The sequence below is a fragment of the Lepisosteus oculatus genome, chromosome 2 (genome assembly GCF_040954835.1).
Source record: "Lepisosteus oculatus isolate fLepOcu1 chromosome 2, fLepOcu1.hap2, whole genome shotgun sequence".
In the NCBI taxonomy this organism is placed as follows: domain Eukaryota; kingdom Metazoa; phylum Chordata; class Actinopteri; order Semionotiformes; family Lepisosteidae; genus Lepisosteus; species Lepisosteus oculatus.
In genome coordinates this window covers 20,846,495-20,868,153 of record NC_090697.1, presented here as the reverse complement: position 1 = coordinate 20,868,153, position 21,659 = coordinate 20,846,495, and the positions used below count along the sequence as shown (strand labels likewise).

Genomic DNA, 21,659 nt, shown 5'->3' with positions numbered 1-21,659 from the left:
CAGCTCCATTCTGTAAAAGACTACATCCTTTTTTGTGGATTTTGTGTAAAAGACTACATCCTGTTTTGTGACATGCTGGGTTCACCGAAGGAGTAGAATGCTGCACGTAAGAAATGTACTCCATCCACATTTAACTGCTTCATCCAATCCAGGGTCTTAGGGGAGCTGAAGTGTATCCTGGCAAGCAACGGGTGAGGCAGAGTACACCCTGGTTGGAACGCCAGTCCATTACAGGGCAGACACAGACACACACTCACACCAGGACCAATTTTCCCAGAAGCCAACTAACCTAACGGTATGTCTTTGGACTGTGGGAGGAAACCTAAATGAACATGAAGAGAACATGTAAATCCACACCCTTGTGCGAGTGTGCATCATAGGACAAGCTAGAAAATTCCTTCCAAGTCCCTTTACTGAAAACGTTCTCCGAAATACAAAAAGAAATAACTGACACATACTGTAACTGGAGAACAGCAAATCTGTGGTCCAAGTTCTCCAAACTCAGTCCCAGCTGCTGAAAGGTAGCTACATTTCAACCAACAACATACTTTCTCATACCATTCATGTATGATACAAGTACAGTATGTCTATTATTTGTTAATGGATTCATGTTGTGTTTCATTTACAGTACATGCCTGCAAAGAAAATTTCTCATCTGGGACAATAAAGTAAAGTAAGTGTAGCTCAGAGAATCATGGACAATCTTGTAATTGACTGCTAAAGCTCAAACAAGACTAATGCTCACCTGTCTGTTTTTTTTGTCATAAGGGAAGAGGAGCTGAAAGACTGCACATTCATTATCAAATTATTTTCATACATTCTGGGAATATCACATGAGCAATGTGGGTTGAGTAATTTCAGTTATTTGTGAAACCAAACAGGATAATGACCATTACACTCCTGGGGTGCTAGGAAACTGAAGGAAATAGCAAAAACACTGGCAAAAGAAAACACAACAAAGTTTCTATTTTAACATTTATTACTTAATCAATTATGTACAAATCAAGATGACACATTACATAGCAATGGTATAACGCCACCTTATTTATTTCAAAATACAATCATGCCAGCTTCTACAGAACAAAGCTCTGTGTTAAGAATAGTTAACAGCAAAATAATGCTGCAATATGGTATACAGCAAATACTTCAAAAGAATGCACGGCTGTCCATAACTCTCCTGCAGGTTCCATCATGCAGAAGTGTTTTTTTACAAGTTTGTTGTTGTAATTAACCCTTCTAACATAAGTTGGTTTAGCGAAATCACCAAATTAAAAATGAACAATAAAGGTAAAATTATTTTCAAACATGTTTTAACTTGTCTGACTGGCACACATGCATTGCATTATCAGCAAGTCAATAGGCCAATGAGAGCTAGCTTAGTAAGACTATAATATCAACAAATATCTTAAACATCGCATGTATCTTATCTGAAGGTTAAATGTCTCTCAAAGTGCCAGATATGACTACTTAGAGGTTGCAATTAGGACTAAATTAATATGTTACAGTGAGTTGTTCACTTACACAAGCAATGAATGAATTTAGCAGCCCAAAACACTGTCTTCTCTTTTAGGACGCTGTATGCTTTTAATAGGATTTAAAATAAATAAAATCGTGTTAATGTAACTGAAAGTTGGTATAATCAAACACTCTGGCACAGTCCATAAAAACACCATGGGCTTATCTGAACAAAAGCACTTACATTAGGGGTCAATTAAATCTCTACACTGAATTAAGTTAAGGCAGGATCTTAATTGACCTACTGTGTATTTTGTTCTTAAATCAACTTTTAACTCGTTTTTTTATTTTTATTTCACACGTCAGTGTGTAGTATCACCTGAACCAGCATTTCAGGTTAAAACCTCAGAACATCAACTCCAATTAAACTGCTCACTGGAGTTGATATACAGTAGTAACTAACACATCAACTTATGGTTAATTATTGATTCTGTCCTAATAATGAGGGACATTTACAGCAACACTATAAAATATAACTTGAACAGACAAACATCTTTCTTACAGAAGGTAAACTATTGTACAGGACACGTATTCTTTTTACTTCCATAAAATGTGGAAATGCATTTTAAAGCAAGAACAGGATGCACTTTCCAGAAAAGGATGGATTATAGGAGTATGGAACACATTACCCAGCCATGCTATCAAAGACAACACCCTAGCTTTTTTGGAAACGGTTGGGTAAAATACTTAGATCAATTAGAAACTAATAATTTGTCTAGATGGGCTACAGTAAATGGCTTCCTATCATGTGTGATCTTTATTATTTAAAACAAAGACCTCAACACTGATGCTAGAGAAAAACAAAATCTGAAAAAAGACTGCAACACCTAATGTTGGATTTGTGCTTGATTTCTGTCCCTTATGCAAGTTTACTCGCATAAACTAAATTTTCAGTTTTCCCATTGTTTTACAATGCTAATGCAATGCCTTTACAGCGCTTGCCTTGACTTCCATTTAGCTTCCCCAAACCATGGTGTGTTCTATCATTCTTTAGCTTGATTTCAATGTGCTTCAATACATTTTATGTTTTTCCAAGGTATAGCACAGTATAATTTTATAATGGATGTTAAATAACTTTTAGAATCTATCAAGGGGGAAATGAAAATGCTTACCTTGTCGTTTACCTTACTTTACCTTTACTCTTCACGGCAACTATATTTCAGACTAGAGTGTGACTTTTGTGTTAAAACAAATCTTGCTATACCGTATTTTCCATTAAAATTGCAATCGGTTTAATCGCTAGATGAATTTCAAATGGCCTGCCACCTTCCCTTGTTCTCGTCTGATCACCACAACGTCCTCTCAAGAACTGCCCTGTAAGCAGAGGATTGTGGAAGCTTACAATGTGTTACCCACACTGACAAGGTATTGATTTCAGCCACTGCATATTGAGTAAGAGAAATTAAAGTCAAAAGCACTACTGTAGTAATAATAAAGTGCTACCCTGCTGACAACCACCGTTAAGATCCCTTACATCTATTTTTTAGTCACAAGTGTGTGAATATAAAGGTGGGATGCTTCCCTAAGAAAAAGAAGGCTCCCCAAGCCTGCCAGTCAGTTTCCCAGGCTCCCTCAGTGTCCTTGCATGTTGCCCGTGCTGTTCTGCCCTGTGGTGGCACTCAGGTACTGCCAGCTCAGAGCAGCTAGCAACATGGCAGCAGAAAGATAGACTGGAGAGAGACTGGAGACACGGGAGGGCAGAGGGTCCTGGGACAGATTCTTATCGCGGATGGAATCCAGGATTTGTAACGTTCTGTCCTGTGTAGGGTCTGTGGGTGACACCTTCTGTCGAATCTGGTGAGGATGAGAAAGCCAAAAATGTATTTTAGTTCAGATCTTATGTAAAAAAAAAAACATCTGCAGTTTTACTTTTATGAAGGCAACTTTTATTCTCTTTAGTTGCTGGTTACAATAAAATACCAGTCACTTGTTATACAAAACAGAAAGAGAGAACAATGAAGATAAAAAAATAATCTGTCTGATCAAAGGCAGTTCAAACAGTAAATATTTTAACTCACTTCACAGAATAGCCATAGTATAGGTTCCTCATTTGCATATTCTCTCACACACACAAACATCCTTCCTTTCACATCTCATACCTAGAGACTGAACGACTTAAACCCACCTCCTGAATGTACTGAGAGATAATGACCCGCACCGCTCCCATGCTGGTGGCCTGCATCATGAGGGTCACTGCCTGTCCCTTGCGGATTTTCACCACACCCTGGAAAACCTGTGGGTTGTTGTAGCAGGCTGACAGAGTGGCTATTGCCATCACCTGGGGTGAAAGAAAGAGATGTATGAACAATTGAGGTTACAAAGAGGAAAACGTGGTCTGCCTTAATCTGTAGTATACACGTCATGAAAGCAGACATCCCTTTAGAGTTTCTTTTGGTAACATCAAGCAATCATCAGATGATAGTGTAATCATAGGAACCCCACCTTTAACCTAAAGCTCTGTATACACATAAAGAACTGAATTCAATTCAGCTTGTGCCGTAGTGTCCGGGTAGGGTAGCATGCTCTGAAGTAAACAAAAAATGCAAAATAAAATACATTTTTTACGTTTTAGATAATCCATTAAATTCTGTGTACATAATCAGCATTTATACACGATCTTAACTTGCATGCACATCTACAAAAAATCTTCTCAAGAGTTAAATCTTTACAATTTCTAGGATTGCTGAAATGAAATAAATTAGAATTAGTTGAAGGTATTCTTAACCTCCATCTGATTACTAATTTACTTGACTGACACTTATTCAAAAGTCATTTACTTCCGCACCCACTTAAGCAGCTGCATATTTACCTAGAGAAAGTTTGGGTGAAGTACCTCACTCAAGAGTACAGTACAACAGCTCCAGCTGGGATCTGAACCCTCAGCTTACTAAATGTGAGTCCAGAATCCCTAACCTCTATTCCACACTCCTACCCTTGTTTATGTTAGGATTTTGGATTTCAAGGTAACCTTCCCCAGTGTGGTCAGAAAGGGTTGTAGGATTCTACTCTAAATTACGCTGACAACACTGCAAATGTGCCTTTTTTCTCAAAGCAATTTTGATGTGAGAATCCTTCCCAGTCCCTGTTAAGAGAAATAAGGGCAGGGAGGTCCAGGTGTCTAGGAAACCCACCTGGGGGATTGCGCAGAAGTTAAAGACACTCTGGTTCCGGAGGCGGGAGAGGTAGCTGATGACGTCTGGCACGTGACGGAGAGCGTCTGTCACCAGGAGGTTGAGACAGCTCAGGGCTGAGTCCAGGTGTTGCGGCTGTGCAAAGTCCTCCAGCCTGGCAGCAAACTGACTCCATGCCTGGAGGAACCACAGAGCACAACGTGCACAAAAACACAATACTTTTAAACAGGAGCCCTTAGAACATAAGGCACCTGCCTTATTAAGAATGGCCGACCTGATATCAGGTGAAAGATGAAACTGGTACAGACGCATTTGGACATGACACCTTAACTTTGAGTATCATCTATTAGGGAAACATAACAAAATAGAAACAGATCGGAGGTGCTCATTTTCACATTAGAGCGCTCAGCTCTATCAGTGTATTAGGTCACGACCTGTTTTGTGTCATACTGTATTCACCAAAAAAAAGTAAGATGCTGCACAAATGAAATGTCATTCTCTAGATAACCATGTAGCTGCTTCATCCACTTCAAGGTTGTGCCCATCTTAGCAAAGCAAGACAGGGTTCACCCTAGACTGGACACCAGTGTATCACAGGGCAGACAAATAAAACACTCACACCAGGGCCAGTTTTTCCAGAAGCCAATTAACCTACCAGTACGTCTTTGGACTGTGTGAGGAAATCAGAGCACCTAGCAAAAACCCATCTTAATACGGGGAGAACATACAAACTCCACAAAGATAGCAGTCCAGGTCTGGAATCGAACCCAGGGTACCCGTGCTACCCCATATGTAGTCTATCATAATGTAAATTATGATTTACACCAGGAAAAGAAAACCTAATCCACTCAAAAAACAAAACAAATGCATCTACACCATTACAATGATTTAAATACAGAAAGTGATTTTATGTAGAATTCATTATCTTACTCTAAGAGTACATCATTTCCACTTGTTTATTTTTTTATTTACATCAAAAAGATGTACATACATACACATATAGTACCATAGCTCTAATTCTGTGTTAACAATCATAATAAAGTATTTTTTAACAAACATATCCTAAGATGAAATACATCTATGGAATTGAAATCTCTTATGCCTTTAGAAAACCTTCAATATCCTCAGAAAGTACCTTAGTGACATCTATGGCCCTTTGAGTTCACCAGACACTGCGTAATAACGTGAGCTGCTTTGCCAAGCCTTTGCTGCAGTCATTTTGAGTTCATGCCTATTCTTGGGGTGTTCTGACATCAGTGATTTTCTAAGCATGTAAAATGTTCACTCAACCGAATTTAAGTCTGGAGATTGCCTTGGCCAGTCTAAGATTTTCTGCTTTTTTCTCTGATGCACATCTTGTTTCTATTAGCTGTGTATTTTGGTTTCATTGTCATATTGCATGGTGAAGCTCTAAACACTACGAATGGAAGCTTTGTCTTTCATATAAGCGGACAAAATGTTTCTGCAAATTTCAGTGTTCAATCTGCCATAATTATTACATCATAAGTAAAGGCCAGTGAGCAAGTTTCACAGACAGCCACACATGCCCAAACCACGACATTTCCTCAACAATGCTTCATAGCTGTTGGAGAAAGAGCCTTTTCAGAATCTGCAGTGCTTTTCCTTCTGTACTCTTTCAGCTTCAAAATAGTCTGTTTTTCTTTAACAAAGTACTGTAGTTTTCACTTTGACTTTTGGTTACAAAGTCCACAGAGTGAAGTCAAAGCAACAGGGGATTGCTCTTTTATGAGTGCCTAATTATGCCTGACCTCACTAAAACACTGACAACTGTCATTCAGTTGTTCCAATACTTTTGGTTCTTCAAAATAAAGTTGTTGAGCACACTTCATTTGTTTAATTGGCTCAAAGGGGTAGAAATCAATTTACTTTAGTAAAAATATACTACTTATATGATGTATGTTTTTGTAAGAAAACGTTTTTTAGAGTTCACAGTAAAATTCACAGGTCAGACTTATGTGTCCTAATATGTTTGGAGTTCATACTTCTTAAAATGTAAATACAATGCTTTAACTTTTGCAAACACGCAATGGCCAAAAAGGCTACTCTAGGCTAAATGTCATTGATGGTATTTAAAAGGAAAAAAAAATTGTAATTATGTGATATAAAATGCCAACACTATCTAGTAAAAATAGTATTAAAAGTATAAAAGTAAAAATATATTATAAATCACTGTACTATCCGTCAACTTTTTCTTATTTTTGAGATATCTTATGTTTGACTGTTGGTCAAGTCTGTGACTATTCAGAGTTAAGAAATACTCTGCTGAAAAAAAAAAGTATTGCTCAAGTATGTGGTTTGTGAAAAAAATCAGCATTAAAGAGACCGTGGTCCTTATTTATATTGTGGGAAAACAGCCCATTTCACAGTAGATAAAATTAGAGTCAATTTCCCACAGTTTGCCTAAAGGACAAGTCAGGCTCTATGACTTCCAGCTACTTTTCCATCAAGGGTCTGAACTTTTATATAGAGGAACAAATCTGTTTTGTGCAACATAACTGTGTAACTGATAATATTATCAGTTGCAGCAACATCCTGAATGACACACCCTACCCTGGAGCAAATCCATTTTTTTTAATTCTAAAAAAAAAGTACCATGATTTTTTACGCATACCTGTAAGGAGCATGTTTCAGTTTTAAGTTACGCATCACTGAGAAATGTAATTACAGCAAAATGTCAAATGCAGTAGGCTAATTCTCTAAGCCAATAATGTTAAATAAGATTACACACTATGTGCTGCCGTGAATATGTTACACACAGTGAACATGTTATGTCAAAGCCTTGCTAGTGCCGCATGCATCCAAAATGTCAGCAGCCATATCACCCTGCAACTCACAACTTACAACCCACTTAAGCTAAGCAGGTGTGAGCCTGGTCAGTACCAGGATGGGAGACTCCTGGGAAAGCTGAGGCTGCTATTGAAAAAGTGTTAGTGGGGCCAGTAGAAGGCGGTCACCCTGCAGTCTGTGTGGGTCCTAATGCCCCAGAATAGTGACGGGGACACTATACTGTAAAAAGGCGCCATCCTTCAGATGAGACATAAAACAGAGGTCCTGACTCTCTGTGGTCAAGAAAAAAACCCAGGGTGTTTCTCGAAAAGAGTAGGGGTTTTAGCCTGGCATCCTGGCCAAATTTCCCATTGATCTTTACTAATCATGGCTTCCAAATAATCAGCTTCATCACTCTGTTCTCCTCTCCACAGATAGCTGGTGTGCGGTGAGCATTGGTGGGGCTGCACATTGGTGGTGGTGGAGCCCCCATTACCTGTAAATCGCTTTGAGTGGAGTGTACAGAAAAGTTCTACATAAGTGTAAGGAATTCTTATTAAAATGCAAAAGATAGATAGATAAGACTTTGTTGATACCGAAGGGAAAGTGAGGAAAACCTTAAGACAGTGTTGTTTCATGCCACTATTTGAACGATAGTGTAACGCTCTCGGGTTCAAGTGGGTATGCGCCCTCGCCGCTGCCGCCTCAGGTTGGCCCCCCACTGCTGGGGACTCGAACCTGAGCCTCCGGCATCACTCAACAGGGACCCAGCCAGTTGAGCTAAAGGGACATCTCTAAAAGGGAACAAAAGGCTACGATTACCTCTTTTGGCCAGAATGCCCGGCCCTCCTTCTGGTCCTCCAGGTAGTCGCGGATGATGTTGGTCTTCTGCAGGAAAAGGCCCATGGAGTTGGCGAGGTCTGTGGCTCTGCCCACCTCAGGATCCTCCAGCTGGGAGGCAGAGAAGAGGCGCGACAGCCCGATGCCAACCAAACCAGCCACATAGTGACAATACTGCCAGAGACAAGAAACACGACGACATTAAACCTGAGGGATTGCACACTGCTGTAAGGCATTTCAAAAGACTCCATTGATCACTGCTGCAGTTGACTGCTAAGACTTTTTATTTCTCACTCCCCTATAAGTACCTGTTACACATCTGTAAATCTGAGACAAACACAAATAACTAGAAAGCTTAACAAGCATGTTTCCTTAATCTATATCTGATTCTCTAAAGAAAATCTCTACTAACTTTAAATACATTTTCTGGACTAGTGTCAGATGAATGCCTTGCTTTTATATTTTTATGAATATGTTTTCAAAAGGATTCAGCATATATAGCACTTTATTAAATTAATCCTTTTTAGTTTGTTTTATTTTTTAATTACATTTCTTTTTTTTAGTCTTGTTTTCTTTAGAAAACAACAATAGAAGATGCTGGAGGAACACTGGAACTTTGTGCAAACTTAAAATCAATAGTAATGATTTGCATTTTATTCTTTATAAGGATGGGACTCCATTACAGATAAAGGGTGAGGGTTTGTTATAATCCAAAGCTATACATGTATGAATTCAGACTGATGGATCCGATATGAAATTGTAAAGTAAAATGATTATTAAAGCTTTGTGCTCAAACACAATGACAGATACTTGATTGCTGGATGCTAGCATGCTTTTCTAAGTCACTTCCATACTAAGGAAGATTTTCCTTTTTTCTTCAGTCAGAAAGCCTACGATTCCAAGACTCTGCTTCTGAAAACAATCAGTGAAGTGCTCTGATAGCATTGTCTCACTAGTCATTTTTCAGCATTGCAAGATTGTGTTTGAATCCAAGGCAATAGGAATAGACAGATTAAGAGACATCATTTTTGTACAACATGACAAATCTCCACAATTTTTTTCTCTGCTCTAGATTTGAAGGACAGAACTACATTTCTATTCACATTGAACACACAATCAGAATTCCAACAGCAGAATCTTCTAAATAACCATGTACGGCAGTACGTTCTAAGGCTAGGAAGAGGGCTTAAGTTACCTTGTCCCATTCTTTCATGGAGCCCACCTTCTTCTCCAGGAACTCTGCCATGCCAACTCCCATGCAGTGGCAGATGTCAAAAATCACATCCCGGTATTCCTGGCCCAGGTTACGGAATTCTAATGAGATCTGCATCAAGAAAATAATAATCACAACATCATGAGCAGGGACTTACTGGGAAGAAATGTGCCCTCAAGCACAGGAATGTGTTTTGTAATCGGTGCGCAGCATTTTCTGTTCAACACCCTGTTATTCAAGAAACCTTCACAACGGTTACTAATGTTCTTAGAATTGGTCATGCTGACTTGGTCAGTGATAGAAGTGAAGTCATTGCTAAAGTGAGCCACCTTCTGTTGCAAACAGATACAAATAAAATACAGTAAATCATCAATTTGAAAACATCCTAATGTTGCAGTGGCAATCTACTGAAGTGGGACTTGTAGCGTGATCCAGGGACACGAAAGAACCCAATTTCCAGGCAAGAGGCAGTCGATTGGGGAACCTAAAAGCAGCACGCAAAGAACAGTCCAAGACTGCCTGCTCCCAGGACCATAGGCAACCCCAAGCTGGGTCACATCCGGGGATTTATTTTGAAGAACACCTGGAATGAGCACGGTCACAAACCAACTCCAGGTGCTCCTAGTGATTAACTTTCCCAGCAACTTTTGTAGGGAAACGAGTTAACAATGACATACAGTGCAGTCCATAAGCATCTGGACAGTGACACATTTTTGTTGATTTGGCTCTGTACTCCAGCACAATGGATTTGAAATTAAACAATGACTATGAAGTTAAAGTGCAGAATTTCAGCTTTAATTCGAGGATCTATATTGGGTGAATCGTATATGAATTACACCCCTTTTTATACACAGTCATCCCATTTTAGAGGACTAAAAGTAATTGGACAGACTGTACTGTAAGTGGCTGTCCAGGCACAATTACAGTAGCATGACACAAATATTACTGCATCCTTGACTCTTATAAATATTTCAGAGTACATACTGCTGCTAATTCCTACTCTGGAGCACTGAATTTATCATTTTATTGATAAACAGTTTATTACAGTTTATTGAATGCTCCATTTATTATCCCTATGATTTATTATCAAGTGGTAAAACACACTCATGCTCTATTAAAAACCCCTCTGTATTGGAAATGAGAGAACATCCGTAAATGAACAGAAGACAAAATTAAATGGGGAACTCAGCTCAGGGCAGTTAACTCCTTCCCATTGGGAATACTGACCGTTGGGAAATCCTCCAACACCTGCCGGTCCTTCTCCTGGCTCTCGGTGAAGCGCCAGTCTTCCTGGTACAGAAAGGTGTTGAAGTTGTGCAGCAGTGGGACCTTCTTGTCCAGTGGAATAGTCATATCATCTTCCACTGTGTCCAGAGCACGAAGCACCAGATAAAAGATACACACTGCGTGTCTGAGGGAACAGAGAGGAGCGCATCTGCTCAAACACCCGGAGAGGAGGGGCAATGGGTAACAGTGACAGATAAAGTACATGACCGCACAGGGGAACCTGCCATAGGAGAGGCCCAGAACTGACCTCCCCCCACATACTGTATGTATATGGAGTGTGTTTCAAGTATGGGCCCACTTGTAACTCACAGTACAACCCACAGTGAGTTAAAGTTAGGTATATCGATATACAATTTAATTAAAATTTACTTATATAATTGGCAGGGCTTATCCAGATGACCACATAAAGGTCTGTGATAAATAGATTGATTTGGGTATTTAAAAATTATACTTACAAACTAGTTTTAGGAAGCAAATGGAACTTTGCTGCAATTTTTTTAATTACCCACAGGTCATTGCCACTGCACCACTGCATAAAGTCATATCATGTCACCTATACCACAAAAATTGAAAAGTGGGACTCTCAAAGAAAAGTAAAAAAGGAGCAGTTTGGGTTTTTCTAGGCTACCACCAATGAAGACTTCAATACAAAGCAATCTTAACTCTTGCTCATTGGTTGTTAGCAACATGTCACCTAGCCATTCCTGCCGTGACTGGTGAGGAAATGGTGGTACCTACTCCGATGAAGAGGTACTGTATTCACCAAACCCATGATCTCCAATAATGGTGTGGGCAGTGAATTATTTATCCAACCAAAAGGGGACATTTTACAGAAAATACAACAGCTTGACAAGTAAAGCAGGATATTGTACCAAATGGCTCCTGTGAACTCCCTGGGCCTTTCCTTAGAGACGTTACCCAAAACAATGATCCTTGACTCAGAAGATGAAAATCAAATAAATAAGTAAGTTACTTTGTTATAGTGCTATTAGTGTGTAATGTGAGAGGAAAGGGCAGAGGCCCCAAAAATATTCATAACTGGCCTGAGATTGGAAGGTTCGCAGAGATATATCTGTATTGCTACAAAGATAAATTGTAAAGCTATCCTAAACCATACTTGCTGAACAGTTTGCAAAGTCATTATGCGTCACTTATTCCTGTAGATTTATGTCTACAATCTATGTCACTCTACCTTGTTTTGTCCTTGCTACTTTTTGAGTTATTTGTTCTTATCTATTATTTATATTATACAAGTTTCCTAACTTTCTATTAATCGATTTTCTAACTGCTTTATCCAACACATGGTTGGGAGGGTGTCAGTGCCTGTCCCAGCAGGCAACAGGCATGAGGCAGGATACACCCTGGATGGGACACCAGTCCATTACTGCGCTCCTACTGTACAAACGCAAACATGCGCAAACTCACACCAGGGCCAATCTTCCTAAAACCAATTACAGTAACTTACCAGTATGTCGTCGGATTGTGGAGGAAACCGACATGAACACAGGGAGGACATACAGTACAAACTCAGAAACTGAACCCAGGGCCCCAGCGCTGTGAGGCAGCAATGACAACCACTGTGCCATCATGCTGCCCACCTAACCTTCCATAAAATATTTTAGAACGTATTTAGATCACGGTGTATTATCGCAAAAATGTCTATTTTGAATGGAACACAGTTCTGGTATACAGTATAAATTAATATTAAAAGGCAGTTGTTTATTGTATAGCGAATAGTACTGGTTGCTTTAGCACTCATTCGCTGATACTGTCTCAATTATTTTAAAATCAAGGAACGACTGGCTGTCGAAAAAAAATACTATTCAACTTCGGTCAGCAACTATCCTATAATATTCATGCGGGAAATCTACATTTTCTAAAGCGCACTGAGCTGGTGTCAACGTCCGTGTTTAACCTTTCACAAGGGCGACTAGAAATTGTTTACAAACATAGCGCTGAAACTTCGTGACCGCCCTAAAGACTGTTCATCTCCCTCTCTCGCAGTTTAAACGGATATACGTAAGCATATTATGTAATATGGATCTGCTCCCAGATTGTCAAAATATATACAGGTATCCCATCTACCACCCTCATATTTAAAATAAAAGTTGCAATCGTTATGTAATTCTTTGGTAATATTTTGGCGTTTTCAAGGTCAATGGATGTTGTTTCCATAAAATTAAAATAAACAGAGTATTCTATGCGTATTATTTCTCATAATGTAGTTATTAGCCAACACAGTTTAAAAGTGAATTGCATTTTCATTAATTTAATGGGCGTTATCGGGCAAGACCAACTCTTCCGTTGTTTACTACCTCAAGCAATACTCGGCACTTCGTGCAGACTCCGACCGAGCTTGTCCGTACAGTCAGTGACACTGTCCAAATCTCACGGACACCTACCGTAACTCTCCGTCGAGAGCCTGGATCACGGCTGCAAAGCTACGGCTGGTCTGATTGAGGTAGAGGTAGCAGGTTCGCAGGCTCTCGCTCATCGACTCCTGGCATGAGAAACACAGAAACACCGGGCGTCGGTAAGACAGCCCCGTCTTCAGGGCAGGGGGACGGGCCGCCCACCAGCCTTCCTGGGTACCCCTCTCACTTCGCCTGCCCCACGACAGCAGAGGCCGCGAAGTTGTAACGGGGCCCCGTGGTGGCGCAGAGAGAGTCCGTTTGAACACCGAGAAGGGCAAGGTACTCTTGCAGCATGGGCCGGCCATGAAAGGACTGCACTGCCGCAGTTTTAAACTTTTATACTGTTTATATTCCCGTCATCTCCGTGTCTGAATATCCCGTGCGTGCTCGCTGTTCAGGGGGAAAGGGCATGGCAGCCATATCGCCCCAGTCCACACAACACCTTCCACTCCTCCTACATCCCCCAAAACAGCGCTGCATGGCACCACGCCTCTCTCACCCATATCAACTACAGACCAAAACACACACACACACTGTACTGCCCCCTCGACTCGCCCGGATCTGTTACTGACAGCACAGAGTTTATACATTCTTTAACCAGGACATATTGAAAAATAACCTAACGTCTTAATACATAAAGTGTACTGCAGGACGTGGTTATCTTTAAGAATCATCATAACGGTTTAGGAAATACAGAAAATGGACGTATAATTTTGGAGCCTCGATACATTATAATTTATATAGCTGGTCCGCCCCTAGTGGCAACTGGTGACCCTTTTCATTGCTTACTTTTCATCACAAACACACGCTGTAAATGCTCGATGGTTATCTAGCTTTTGTCAGGTGAGAAGGACTGATTAATAAACTACCCATGTTTCCAGATTATACCAAATTCAGCAGAAGCAGCAAATTAAATTAAAAAACATTTCCATCAAATTCAAAAGTGGGCAGATACCTGGCTGCTTCTGTGTAATGCAAACAACTGCTGAGATTTAAGTACAAGCAGAAAAAAAATCATTAACTATAATATAAAATGGGAAACTGTGAACTAGAAGAGGATACTTAGGAAAAGACATAGGTGTTTATATGTTCACACACCTTCTACATTCTCTAGACAATATGGGGAGGCAATTAAGAAGGTAGAAAAATGCTAGCATAGTTAAAAGTAGAAGGCCTAGAATACTGAGTAACATTTTTGGTCACCATGTTATAGAAAAGGTACAGTACAGGCTGGGGCTTAAGGTAATGTCCTACATTGAGAAGCTAAAGAAAATATATTTTGGGTATTCAAAATCTTTAAATGCATACAGTCACCATATCCTATTTCTTTAAAGTGAACAGTGAAACAAACCAGAGAACACAAGTGCAAACTCCTGTTTGTTATTTTAAAGTTAAAGCCTATACACTGGCTTCTTTCACGAAATGGCCTCATCTTGCTTGTAAACGTTTAATATTCATATATAATTACTTTACTGTCATTCTATCTAGGTTGTACTTGTGCAACATCATATTTTCTGCTTGTATACTTTAGTGCAAGTCAACAAGCAGGGTTTGCTGCTTCTACAGTGTTCGACTATTCAAGACTCCACATACAAATAGCTGCATTCTTAAAAAGAGGTCAGTTATTTAACGCGTATGAGAGCAAACCATTAAACACTCAAATCAACAGGAATTAACTAATAAATGCTATATATGGTTTTTACTATCGCTGCTATCTATGATGTATTAATATAATTTGTTTCTATGGCTTTACTTTTAAATAGTGGGAAAAAAACAAATGTGTTCGTTTAAAACCCATCTTTATGCTAATTTAATTAAACTATGCATTACAGTGCATTTCCAATCTTTCGAAACCAATGGGGGAAAAGCAATCTACACAGCTGTAACCGGGATTAAAAGATGCAATGACAAGTTTGAATAAAAACATTTAATTGAAACTGTCATTTCTCTTCGATTTGTGTAATGGTGTGTTATGTGGTACTTAATATCACTTAATTTCCTTATAACTCATTTTTTTTACTCTGCTCTGTCTTGATGGAAATAATATAGAAAACTAATATTAACGACACCTTCAGATAACATTGTATTGCTATACCTCACTACACAGTACAGTGACTTTCTTAAAATGCTAAACCTACTACAATGTAACAAAGTGTCTCCTGACAAAATTTATTTTGATACTCACGCAGTCCAGTTTTGGCATAACCGTCCTACAGCCTCCCATTTTAAATTTAAAAAGATTATATATCTCTTCTGGGTGGCCAAGTGATTTCAGTATATCCATTTTCACACTTGATCTGTAAGAGCAGTAGTGATGCTGCAGTGAGATGTACAGGTGAAAGATGCAGGTTTATTGCTCGATAGCCTCCTATTTGACATTAGCATGGTCGGCCAAGACAGGTACCGCCTCCTCCACTCACTCTCCAGTCGATCAAATAGTACGTCAGATGGACTGACGCTGGTGATAGGCCGATCCTCATGGGCTCAGGCGGAAGCGACCAATCACTGCACGGGAAGACTGGTGTGATAGCCCGCCTCGCTGAGCAGACCTACAAGCATAGGACATTTCACTCAGCTGCAGAGCGATTACTGGGCAGAGGTTTTGATTGTGGTTTGTAGGCGTGTGTTAGCGTAAAATGAGAGAAATGGGCAAAAGGTTTATACCATAACTTCTATTTCCAGGAGTGGGGAAATGACTGGACCTGGTACAGTACCTCCAAAACTTTATTTTCTCCTACTGGGAGATTTTTTTGGTTTCCCTGTCCTCTGAGTCCAATCAACCGTTGCTATAATGAAAACTACAATACGAATCTGCAAAGCGCTTTGTAAGGGAAGCCCGTTTCCGTCAGGGAGTTAAAAAAACAGCGCTATGGTATCTCAGAATTGCGACTTAAAAACTCAGAATTACGACTTTACAGTATATCTCACATTTGCGACTTCGAAATAATTTAAAATTTTAAAGAAACTTTAAAGTCTGTTATGTTTTTTTGTGTCAGCTTGTACATGGCTTACAAGTATTTAGGGCATACAGTAGTTATATACAGTAGTGTCACAGATGTCGTAAAAAATACTTTAATCTTAACAGACACAAGAATAGCCTTTGTTAATTGCCATTTACAGTATCTATGCTTCCATTTGAAAATTATGGGCTTAATATATTTTTTTTATTAGAATGCTAAACAGAACAGGAACCAGTGCTGAGAACTGAACCGAAGAACAAAACAACTAAATGATCACCCAACTAAAATGTATACTTAGCAGAAGACGGTGGAAGACCCAGAATAATGTAGAATACAACAGTCAGGGAAAAAAAATCTCTGAACCAGATCTGAGGCACCAGAGCAAGAGCAGGCCAGGACAATAGATAGTGAAGGCATGACTTTGTGTGACCTGTAGGTGGCAGTAACAGGAATGCAAAGGACTCACTAGAGAGAGAGTTAGGTAGGTCTGGTTAAAAAACAATAATAACTTTATACAGAATAATGAATTTCCTTCCTGTCCTTTGTAGCAGGAAGCAACTGTATTGTAACTGTTAACGTTTTAAACAGGCCCAATATTTGCTATAAGATGTCATTCTGGTAATTCTTGTGTTTTGAATGATTTATTGTAATCATTTGTACTGATCGATTAATGAATTATCAGCATGTTATTAATAATGTTATGAACCCTTTTAGATTTAGTATAGTTAATGTTTTTGCTCAAGTTTAAAGTTTAGTGACTAATATAATTAATAATTACAACAATTGCTTACACTTATATAGCGCTTTTCTGGACACTCCACTCAAAACACTTTACATGTAATGGGGACTCCCCTCCACCACCACCAATGTGCAGCATCCACCTGGATGATGCGACGGCAGCCATAGTGCACCAGAACGCTCACCACACATCAGCTATCAGTGGGGAGGAGAGCAGAGTAATGTAGCCAATTCATAGAGAATAAATATGTAATTAATTTACAGTAGCAGTTGGTCATCATCACTTTTATATTACTCTATTAATACTTTATTATTGTATTCCATGTATGAAGTGATTAGAAATGTCATTTACAACCCCTAAGCTTACCAATATTATTTATCATCACATTCTAATAATTCTGATCATCAGTAGTCACTCTCATGTTCTGTGTAATGCTGCTGTCTGATCATGATGTCTCTTCATTACAGTCCACGCACAATGCAATCATTTGTGCTTTGTGACTTGACCAGTAGAACAGCCTTGTAGCTGTTATCTCCAAAAGTGTATTTCCCAAAAGAATTAACTATTTCACTCTCGAATTTTAAGTTTCTTAGTACTGAAATATGATCATTGGGAACCTATCTACTGGCAGGCAATGCCTGGGAAGAGCACACCTCCAGCCGTGTGGAAAAGCCTGCTCAACAGAGAGGAGAACCACAGTACAGGAAATAGTGAGGAATCTGGAGAATCAGAAGTCCAGAGCAGTGGAGTTGGGAGTGCAGGACAAAGAGGAATCTTCCTGAAAGGAGATTGACTTGGACAGAGCTGTAGAGGTTGGAGCTCTTTCAAATCTCTTTCCCGTTACAGGTAGTCTGTAGCACCCTCCCATCCGTAACGAACCTGTACAAGTGGGGTATGAGCAGTGGCGGAATAAGGTGATCAGAGGCCCCTAGGTTACACGTTGCGTAGCCCCCCATAAACATTTTTATGGACCAATGGGGGCCCACAGGTCCGTTTAAAAAATACTCTGGCCAATCAGGGCCCCCTAGGCTACAGACTATGAGGGAGGATCCACTGTGCAGGCTCTGTGGAGAGAGTTGAGAAACGATGAAACCCACCTCATTCGTTAGTGCCACGTTTGTGCCATTGAAAGTAGTGTTTGTGCTGCTTTCGTTCCCGAGATATAGCGCCTTGTTTTTCCGGTGATCACGTGACCATGCATGGTGACTTTGACCTCCAGTGACCCCGCCTGCCGAGCGTCTGTTACCAGCGCAAGAGTAACAATTCTGCAACTTTGTTCCTCTGTTTGCCCGGGTGAAGGTACGGCGGTGGATTTTGCATTTAATATCATTATCTTCTATGCGTTTGTTTGAATTGGAAAATTAAATTTGTCTCCAATATCATACCCGAATCAGAAGAGTTGCGGGTGTAGCCTTAAAAAACAAACATCAGCAAACAATTGAATGTTCTTACAAAGAGGCTTTAACGAACACGTCTTAATACCTCATAGCAGTGTGCTTTTTTAAAAATCTGAAGAAGTAAAAAGTTTCACATTGTCTCCTTCTTAAATAAACATAGGCATCAAGGGACATGTGAAGATTCGACCTGTCTGTCGAGCCACGTATTTAAAAAGACTTGAATTTGCAACTTTCTGAACCATTGTTGCTCTTTTTTTATGCAAACACATTTGCCAACATGAAGCGGCACAGAGGTAGCACTAACGAATGAGGTGGGTTTCATCGTTTGTGCTGTCTGTAGTAGGGCATCTTCACGGAGCTGGCGAGCACCAGCCTCGTCGTAGGCTTGGCTGGCGTGAGGGTCTGCCGAAAGGGCAAAGTTTCCATTCATTCTCCTTGGCTATACCCTTCTGTTGCCTTTGTGTTTTAATGAAGATTGAGTTACGGCGGACCACCTCGCCTCTTCATTCTCCCCATCAGCACCTATCGCTTCAATGTTTTAGATTTATGCACCACGAATGAAACGATGTCACACATTGAAAACGAGACAGTTGTCCTTGCCGCCGTGCAGCAGTCTTTTGTTGTTAGTGATGCACGGGTCGGCTTTTTACCGGTACCCGCACCTGCCCAACCCGATAAAAAATCTTTTTTTTGAACCCGATTCAACCGGGCATCACTAGTTGTCATGAGTGTGTAGTTACGCTATTTGCGTTTTTGCTAGTGTGGTTTGACTGTTGCAGTTTTGTTCTTACTTCTGAACATTGTGGCGCCCTGGCCTGGCATTGCGGCCGGAGAGCGCCCGGCTGAGATGCGCGTCGAAGGGCAGGAGGGGAGGAGGAGCCAAAGTGGGGACCGAGGGCTACCGGCCAGCGCGGGTCGACCATCTTGTGTGGTTGGACATTGTTGTGGGCTGTTGGGCTGCCATGTAAATAGTTATCCCCAGTTTATACCCGTACCCACTTAACCACCCTAAAATTCCTGTACCCCAGGTGACCCGAGTGTGTTATAGCCCGACGAGTCTGTTTTTGTGTGGCGGTGTCTTTTTTGCTGTTCTGGGAATAAATAATAATAATAATAATAATAATAATAGACACTCCACTCAAAGCGCTTTACAGGTAATGAGGACTCCCCTCCACCACCACCAATGTGCAGCATCCACCTGGATGATGCGACGGCAGCCATAATGCGCCAGAACACTCACCACTATCAGTGGGGAGCCAATTCATAGAGGGGGATTATTAGGAGGCCATGATTGGTAAGGGCCAATGGGAAATTTGGCCAGGACGCCGCGGTTACACCCCTACTCTTTTTGAGAAACGCCCTGGGATTTTTAATGACCACAGAGAGTCAGGACCTCGGTTTTACGTCTCATCCGAAGGACGGCGCCTGTTTTACAGTATAGTGTCCCCGTCACTATACTGGGGCATTAGGACACACATGGACCGCAGGGTGAGCGCCCCCTGCTGGCCCCACTAACACCTCTTCCAGCAGCAACCTTAGTTTTTCCCAGGAGGTCTCCCATCCAGGTACTAACCAGGCTCACACCTCCTTAGCTTCAGTGGGTTGCCAGTTGTGAGTTGCAGGGTGATATGACTGCTGGCTAATAAAGAGCACTTTCAGCTCTAAAAGTCTGAATTCCTCTTAAAAGGAGGATGCAAGTGGTTACGTTACCTGTACAGCGCTTTGAATGAAGTGTGAAGAAAAGCACTATACAAATATAAGCAATTATTAATTATTTTTGTCATGTCTTACTTTGAGTTTGAAAGTTCTGAGTGTAATTTAAAGAAGCAAAAGGCTTATTATGGAACACGGGCTCAAATCTGGGACTCCGAAACACTAATATAGCGATGATAATGACAGGAAAAGTGCAAGATGCAGAATAGAAGTGAAAAAGCGAGTGAGGTAATTTGTGAACCATACCAGCAGTGCTGTAATTCTAATTCCAAGAGCTTGATAAATGTGATGTGCAAGGAAGCAGAAAGTGTGCTTGATGTGATGTCTTCGTCTGCCTCTGGACATGAGACTAAAGTTGTCTAGCTTGGATCCGCCTATCACTTCTCTGATTGCTCAAAAAAAGCAGCTCCATTCGTCACATTAACTTTTTAAGTAATAAAAACATTTGCAAAATATGCAGCTTTGTTTGTAAACAATATTAGAACTTTTCATAAAACGTAATTCAATATGAGTTATTTTAGTACTTTAATAGGTGATCATTTTTAAAGGGGAAGAAGTGGACGTGGGCATAGGTGGTCTGCGGAACAGAGAACCACTGCTATAACACAATAAAATGTAAAAAAGCCCAAGGGGGGTGTAGACTTTCTATAGGCACTGTATATGTTTATTGTATATTTGACATACTGTACATAAAAACTGAAATAAGATTCAGATTGTATGCAGGGTTTCATTAAGTGTGCCAATCTGATTCCAGTTCTGTGTATCATTATTCATGACAATACAGTACAAGCAACATCTTGACAGCCTAAAACATGCTGAGGGCATCCTGTTTAAAAATCTGTATTGCTGTTGTTGAAGAAGAACGTTAACAGTAATTCATGCTGTATGTTTTCTGTAAAGAATGAGTGTGGATGGAAAGGTTTCTTTAAAGTGACCTTTGTTACCTTGAATAGCTGATATACCTTTTATAGCTGATATGGTATGAATGAACAATTACTATTATACATTTATAGAAATAATTGAACAGAAACAGTGATTGTATTACCATTCTGTGTTTTTTCTACTATTCTAAAAAAAAATACTTAAAAGCCATTATAATTCTTGTGTAACGATAAATCTTCTGAAGATATTTTTGCTTACTTTTTCAATGTTTCCTGTACATCACAGTGAATTCTCACACAGCTGTGTATGTATCTTTCTTGTTCTTATTTTAGAACCCCAAACTGTAGTTTTAAAGAAAATCCAATCATTTTGTCTCATGTGTACATTCCACAGTAACCGAATACCCCAGCAGAACACTGAATAAGTTTGTCTGCATATCTTCAGCCCTGAAGTGCGTGAATAAACTAATGCTGATTTTGGGAGCAGTCATAGGCCATGGAGATTGACACAAGAACACAAAAGGGAAAAGAAAATCTGGAATATTGATCTGTGAAATATGACAATCATGTACAAAACAGAAAATTGCTGTATTCCCTTTGTAGGTAATCGTAAAAAATATTACTGCATGTTAATATTTGTTGTATCCTTAATTTTTCAATTTGTTTGTGTTCATTACTCAAAAATTGTGAAATATTTCAGTTTAATTCAGTTTAATTGCTCAAACAAAAGTGTTGAGAGTCAGAAGTGTAATTGTTATATCATTTTCACATGGGTTACAATA

At 39.9% G+C, this 21,659-nt stretch overlaps 1 protein-coding gene across 2 annotated transcripts; it reads right to left on the bottom strand.

The window, feature by feature from the left end:
• Nucleotides 1-961: 961 nt before the first annotated feature.
• Nucleotides 962-15,582, bottom strand: fdft1 (farnesyl-diphosphate farnesyltransferase 1). 2 transcript variants are annotated; one of them, XM_006642920.2, is made up of 8 exons: nucleotides 15,373-15,582; nucleotides 13,176-13,273; nucleotides 10,714-10,897; nucleotides 9,469-9,597; nucleotides 8,256-8,447; nucleotides 4,647-4,823; nucleotides 3,641-3,793; nucleotides 962-3,309 (listed from the first exon to the last, which is right to left on the bottom strand). In XM_006642920.2, exons 1-8 carry the CDS (start codon nucleotides 15,469-15,471, stop codon nucleotides 3,088-3,090), a joined length of 1,254 nt encoding a protein of 417 aa, XP_006642983.1. In that variant the 5' UTR covers nucleotides 15,472-15,582; the 3' UTR covers nucleotides 962-3,087. The 2 variants fall into 2 exon arrangements, with proteins under 2 accessions (XP_006642983.1, XP_015194553.1); XM_015339067.2 differs by lacking the exon at nucleotides 15,373-15,582 and having other exon boundaries at nucleotides 13,176-13,695.
• Nucleotides 15,583-21,659: the final 6,077 nt, after the last annotated feature.

Excerpts from the sequence above, each read along its gene's own strand:
- fdft1 (XM_015339067.2), bottom strand. The coding sequence starts at position 13,492 with ATGGCCGGCCCATGCTGCAAGAGTACCTTGCCCTTCTCGGTGTTCAAA. Across the intron at positions 4,824-8,255 it reads GGGCATTCTGGCCAAAAGAG|GCATGGAGTCAGTTTGCTGC; the intron begins GTAATCGTAGCC and ends TGGTTCCTCCAG. Across the intron at positions 3,794-4,646 it reads ACTTCTGCGCAATCCCCCAG|GTGATGGCAATAGCCACTCT; the intron begins GTGGGTTTCCTA and ends CTTTCACCCCAG.